Source organism: Pelodiscus sinensis, chromosome Z (assembly GCF_052426305.1).
Source record: "Pelodiscus sinensis isolate ZL-2025 chromosome Z, ASM5242630v1, whole genome shotgun sequence".
Classification (NCBI taxonomy): domain Eukaryota; kingdom Metazoa; phylum Chordata; order Testudines; family Trionychidae; genus Pelodiscus; species Pelodiscus sinensis.
Genome location: NC_143085.1, coordinates 29,185,587 through 29,192,275, shown reverse-complemented (window position 1 = coordinate 29,192,275; position 6,689 = coordinate 29,185,587). Strand labels below are relative to the sequence as shown.

The window sequence follows — 6,689 nt, the reverse complement described above, 5'->3', positions numbered from 1 at the left end:
GATTGCTGGCTGAGTAAAACATGGAATATCCTGCATATACACATTTCCCTCCAAATTCATGAGTTCTTCCTGTGTTAGTGCTGCATGTGCTAAAAGTAGGGAAATAATGGTACTTCACACTGGTCATTTAATGTAACTGAGTTAAACCCTAGGTTATTAGATCAATTTCTGATCTCAGTTCCATAGAGTCACTCCAGATTTATATCACAGATATCAGAATATGATCCACTGAGTAAGTGTTTAAGCAAGTGAGGCAGGCACTACCACCATGGATCATCAAATCAACCATTTATCCTGAGCTTTACCCTTTATTTACAGATCTACTTGTAAAATATACACTAAAGTTCAGTATAGAGTTTCTCTCGTCTCAGCCACTAGTTTAAACTTACAGATTGACATGGACCATAAGATAGAAGACTAGCTTACATAACTGGGCCATTCAAGTCTTGCAGAATTCCATACTAGACTTGTTACTTTTGGAGTACAGTGATTGCCTAAACACTCCAGTTGTTAGTACAATAACATTTTATTTGACATCTACAAGATTTTGGTATCTTGCAGCTTTTTGGACAGGTTTATACAATCTCAATTTTTCAATAGTGCAACCTGTGCAAGCAAGAAATGACAAACATTGTCCTTCACTTTCTTATAAACATCTACTATTATAGGCAAAACAAAACTTACCCATATTATAGATAAGTGACTATTCACATTTGTACATTACAATTTCTTTTAAACAGCTCCAGATAAACTCTACAATGTCTTACAACATATTAAACAGTATTCAAGTTACTGGGTAACAGAAACAGCACATATAGCGGAACCCTCAAAAGTTTCCCATAGTCTAATTTTTACAGCTCAAATAAGGTTTCATCTTACAAATGACAAATTAAATTACATTACATTAATGAAGTAAAAAATATAAAACTGTATGTGAGATGGAAGTGAATTTTCACTTTGTTTCCATGGTCAACTCAGATTAAAGTAGTATTTTAATTTTAAAGGAAAGGCTTTTAAGCCACCTTTGTATTACATATTAGGAACACCATTAACACATTAAAGTGAAATAACTTTTTAATTTAAGATGCTTATCACAAAAAACATGTTGCAGACTCAAATATATAACCTCCATGAGAGAACCAGAAAAATACAATACTTGGGTATAAACACTATAAAAATGCAATAACCAATGCTGTACAACTAAGATTGTTTCTCTCTGAATTCTTGACTTGGGTGTTTATCCTGTTCATGCCTGTTTCCAAAGACATGCAACTGTCAAACTGGGAAGGAACCTGAATGAATGCATGATGTGCAATCTCTAGTTTTCATGCTTATATAAACTTACAAGTTGAAGAGAAAAACCCAATATATATTTTCTATATATACTCAATACATGCATTCGAGGTTATCTCCCACAGCAATGGCATTGATGTACTGCGTTAAACCCTGAGCACTGTATGACAAGATAAAAATAAAGCCTGTTTGGGAATTTTCAAGCATTTTCAAACTAATTGTGGTTTGTGGCTTAAAAGGCCAAAAGTAAAAGCAAACAGGAAGCTCCACCGAGAGCATAGACAGATGCACCACCATAAGCAACTGCTGGCTTTCAGTTCTACCATTCTTTATGTACCTTTTTATTCCCAAAGTACTTCTGAGGGTACACCACTGAACTGAAAAAGTTATAATTCTTTGGAATCTGTCCCTGATTTTTATGCAAGTGATATGCTTTTACAGCCTTTTCTCAAACACCAAAGTCAATATTATAGTCTGTCCTCTTATGCATTGTTGAAGTTGGTGATGCTCTGTGGGTGATGCTGTTGCCATATCTGCTGCTGTTGTACTGCAAGCTGTTGAGACTGGTCTGATGTTGACAGGAGGTTTACAAGGGGTGATACACAATTTGCAGGAATGAGCAAACCTGTAATTAGCAACAAGTCAGTTGTACTTCCTAAAATGTATAAAACGTGTGTATGCTAAAAAAACTTCTAGGTTCCTTGTATGTCAGTGAGAGCTTTTGCATAAAAATATTTTATTTTCAATGTCACAGCTTTAAGAACTTACAAGCACTACAATAGGTTCTGTTTCCAACTAAAAGAAGTATATTCAAAAGTCATCTGATCCTTCAGTTACAGACTAGCAGATAAAAATGTGAATTGTCTTTAGGGAAGTATAACTTCATCTACTCTTACTGTACCTAGAGCTAAATGATGAACAAGGCAACAACTAGCTGTTTATCCTCTTCTGGTTGGGTAGAACTGGTTAAAAAAGCACATCAGTTCAGGGATAAAGAGAAAAAATCCAGTTTAAACCAGTTTTAAAAGTCACTAAAGTCAGTAGAGTTAATATTTAGTTCTACATTCTCCACTCATGAGCCACTCCACTCATTTTTCAGCCAAGACCATTTGTGACTTCAATATCCCACAAGCATTGCAGAAGTGAGTATTTCAGTGATTGAATTTGGGGTTTCCCACCCATCTATAAGGCTGAAAAGTTGAGCAATTCTGGTTTTAAAGATTAACTATGTGGAAAAAGATGGAGTCTAAACTTACTGGGTGGCAGAGAACAGCAAGTATATGTGGGTAAAGATGGCTCTTGCCTTTGTTGGAAAATATGCATGAAGTGCTAAATAGGAGAAGGAAGGTGCAACATTTTGATTCTGTAGTACAGGGGTACAATGACCCTTGCTCTAACAGCACCAAGTCTGCTGTTTAGCTTGAAGTGACTTACCTGCTCTAAAAAATCCTCCCCACCCACTCACTCTTCAGCTCTGGCTGATGGAAGTTTTCAGGAGAAAGCTAGTTTGGAATAGGTCATCCCCCTTAATCTCACGCCAACAACTCATAAATAAGTATTTTGAATTCTGTATTAAGTCATGAAGGACTAGTCTCCCATACTCTAATTTCTAAGTGGTCCAGCAAGAAAAAGATAAAATATTGGACAATCTTACCTACAATCCTCTGTCCATCCTCTGCTCTTAGCCGAACTATCTGCATTTTCACATTTGTACCACTCACAGAGGCTAAAACTCCTTCCACTTTTGTCCAGACACTTAGTACAGAACCACACAAGACGAAGTAAGTTCGACAGCGGAGGCCCACTTCACAAACTAATCCAAGGCTTGCTTTCTTACAATTGCCTCTCCTGAAAGAGGGAAAAAGTTTATACACACACACACACACACACCCACCCCCACACACCCACCCACCCCCACCTCCCCCGGAATTTTAAAATATTTTTTCTTCTTGCACAAATAAAGGTTTTAATTAAAGAAGTAAACACTAAAAGATGAAAATGTTAAGATGGTCAAGCTGGACAGAGAGATAAGGACATGGGTAAAGCTACCTCACAAAATAGCTTTTAAAGACTTGAAAGACTATTAGTACATCTAAAGCTAAATCCTCAGAAGGCATCAACTGACATAGGTTCATTAAAGACAATAGAGCTACACTAACTTATACCAACTTAGTCTCTGACCAATAATACCCTTTTGCTCTTTCTAATGGGTAAGTGCTCTGTAAACAAATTCAGATGTTCATGTACTAATGCACTGACATTCTTCATTAGTGGTTCGCACTGAGGAGTCAAGCACCAGATGTTGAAGGTTTAACAGCATACTGCTAGGAGAATCAGCATTAAAACTAATGTTGTGTATTTTAATAACCTGAACTCTGAATCTAGCTAGTTACTAATTTTATATTTTTTCAAGTTATTTATATCCGCTATATCCCAACAGATTACTATGTTTACCAAAGCATCAGAAAGATCCTTTTAGTCCTTCTGAGTTATTACAAATTTCTTCATTATGACCCTTTTGAACTAAAAAGAGAAGTCTGAAAAACAAAGTAATAGTTTCATCTCTCTCATAAGGTAAGAAGTTGCAGATTACCACTTGAACTGCTGACTTTGATACTTGTTCAGAAGTTAGGACTGACCAATATTAGCCTTGGAATTTTTATGGAGATATGGACAAAAAGTTGATAAATTTAATAGCAGACTCCTGGTCCAAGTGATAAAGTAGCAGCTTTAGTCAAACACCTAGAAAACATGTTTTATATATAGAAATACTAACCAATAAGCATGGGTACAGGTATCTGCTGACGAACTATACTGCTCTAGCCAATGTGGTAGAGCATCTTCAGATGGTACCTGAAAAGCCATTTAAAAGTTGTATTAAAATATAAATGTGGCTTCTGAAAACTGGCTTCTGAAAACTACAGACCAGCACACAGTATGTTGTTTGTGGCAATGGGGCAACGAATAACACTCATGCGCCTTTGAGTACTAAATATGAACAATCCAAATTATAATGCTCTGCAAACATTTTGGTACATCAATGATAAAACCAGAAATCCTGCTAAGGATATAAATAAATGTTTAGTTAGAGCAAAATCTCACTGACTGAAATATCTGTAGATTGCAGAAGCTCATATATAAAGTCATAAGCTCAGATATCACACTTCAGTGAGAACTTGTTCTTACACTAAACGTGTAAGTTTTTAACATTTCACATTCGACTTGCCTATGAAAACATTGGCTACTAAAGCAATTGTGTTAGTGTAATATGATCTTGAAAAAAAAACAAATAAAAGGGTTAATATCAGTAATTTAGAAAGAGTAGCAGGGCAACACCCAAACATTCAGAATGGTTAGCATATACTGTATATAGCATTCAGGCATGCAGGGGCTTAAAGCATCCTCTGTAAGTTTAACTGAAGTTTCAAAGCTGCTGCTAGGTTATGGAAAGTCTTAATGAAATGTCTGAACTTTTGTTAAGTTTTTGCATATAAAAAACACTATTTGGCTAGGCCAATCTGCAAAATCTCAGATCTCTTAGAATAAACTACAGGCTTGTACTCAATGACATTTATCACATAAACATTAGCTAAATATTTCTTTAACTTGCCACCATATTGTGTGTGGACAGACATTGGTGTTGAAAAATCCTGCACCTTTTTTGTTACCACAAAGCAACTACTTTTTAAGAAAGCTGATTTAAAAGATTACCTTCTTATATTTCTTTTTTAAGTCTGAATATGTTTCCAATTTGAGTTGTTTCCCAGTATTTGGTCTGTATACTAAGAAAAGCTTCTTTTTGGGATTTACTTCCTTTACCAAGATGGCAGTTTTCTTATTATTTCTTATCTGGAAAAAATATTACAAATTTAAACATGGACAGTCTTTTCTCTAAATAATTATGCATTCAATAGATGTGAACAGAAGTAGAGGTGTTGCATGGCTATCCAGATTCTAATAAATCACTTCACAAAGTATACTTAAACTGTCCACATATATTACAATTCTTTTATACACATATTGGTCCACAACTATAATGAGTAGAGAGAGTACCAATATGACATGACAAGGTGTGTATTATGGTGTAGTAAATAACATGTCTTAATGGTAGTTTGACACATGGTGAAAGATAATGCACTGGCTTCCAAGAGATGTGTTATGATCACCAGAAATCCACACCCTAGTAGTGTTTGAGTTTATACTCCGCTTTCCATGCATTCAGCATGAGCACACACTCTAAAGATGAAAACCACATAAAACAATGTGTTAAGTTCTGTCAGTGCTTGATGATTAAAGTTAGACAAATTCACTTTAAGAATGATTTTGTGGTTTATAAAAATTTGAAAGCATTTTTCTAAACTGATAAACAAGCGATTATATTGGACTGAAAATAAATTATTTTTTTAAACTTCTCAACATATTCACTTTATACATTTAAAGTAAAAGAAATTTTAATTATTGGAGTTTACTGGGGTAGCTCTAAAATTGTTCAGTGAGATTAAAAATGCATCTGAGAAATATGAAAAGAACATTTTAATAAGAGAGTCTCACTTGTGAAGATAAATAAAATCCATCATCTGGTCCAGTTTGCTCAGCCCAAAGCTTAGTTGCTTCTTCCCAAGACATTCCTCTTTCTACGCTGATCTAGAGGGATATTAAAACATGGGTGCATCAACATCACATTTTGGAACAATTAAGTCAAACAGTTTAACAGTGCTTTTTACAAGTCAAGGAACTTAATTCTTTTAGTAACAGGTTTTATAAGCCTCCATAGTGGGATGTCAAGTCTCAATTGAAAATCCTTTAATTTGAAACTTCTCAGATAAAGGAAAAACTAAAGGTAAGGCACTTTGAAAAAACATGGAATTAACTTACTGTGTATAATTCTACATGTCCAGACGTAGAGTATCCTGGAGTTAAAAACTTCTTAGCATCTGCCTTTCTGACCTTCTCATCGCCAGAACCCAGATCTTAAAGAACAAATATAAGAGTTTATGTAAGAGAAGCAGATTAAGGAGCATTAAGAAAAGGAAAAAAAAAATTTTATTTACTTACCTAAAATACCCATGTCATATCTTCCATTCTTCTTAGCATTTTGTATAACTGCATTTAACGTATCAGAGAAATACTGGAATAAAGCATTCTGCTGATGCACCTCCATACCCAGAATTCTATTCAAGAATTTTCCTATATTGTTGTAATCTAAAAAGAATCACATATGATGTGTAAAGCACACAGTTTAGGAAAGAATACTGATAGACATAAAAACCCGAACTAGAATTAAAATGTTTTAAAAAATTAACGACAGTGAAATTTCTCAAAAGGATCAAAGCTAAACACGTATTTTTGCAATAAAACACATATTTGGGAGATTAACTTCAAGTCTAGAGACTTAA

The 6,689-nt window shown here is 34.7% G+C and overlaps 1 protein-coding gene across 2 annotated transcripts in view; it reads right to left on the bottom strand.

Moving 5' to 3' along the window:
• Positions 1-507: 507 nt before the first annotated feature.
• SBNO1 (strawberry notch homolog 1) overlaps positions 508-6,689 on the bottom strand; it is a 47,384-nt gene continuing 41,202 nt past the window's right edge. For both annotated transcript variants that reach the window (XM_075898549.2, XM_075898550.2), the window contains 7 exons: positions 6,349-6,495; positions 6,169-6,263; positions 5,845-5,937; positions 5,005-5,142; positions 4,070-4,146; positions 2,948-3,141; positions 508-1,918 (listed from right to left, as the gene is read on the bottom strand). In XM_075898549.2, the coding sequence (XP_075754664.1) occupies positions 1,776-1,918; positions 2,948-3,141; positions 4,070-4,146; positions 5,005-5,142; positions 5,845-5,937; positions 6,169-6,263; positions 6,349-6,495 (887 nt within the window). In that variant the 3' untranslated portion in view covers positions 508-1,775. The remainder of the gene's footprint in view (positions 1,919-2,947; positions 3,142-4,069; positions 4,147-5,004; positions 5,143-5,844; positions 5,938-6,168; positions 6,264-6,348; positions 6,496-6,689) is intronic.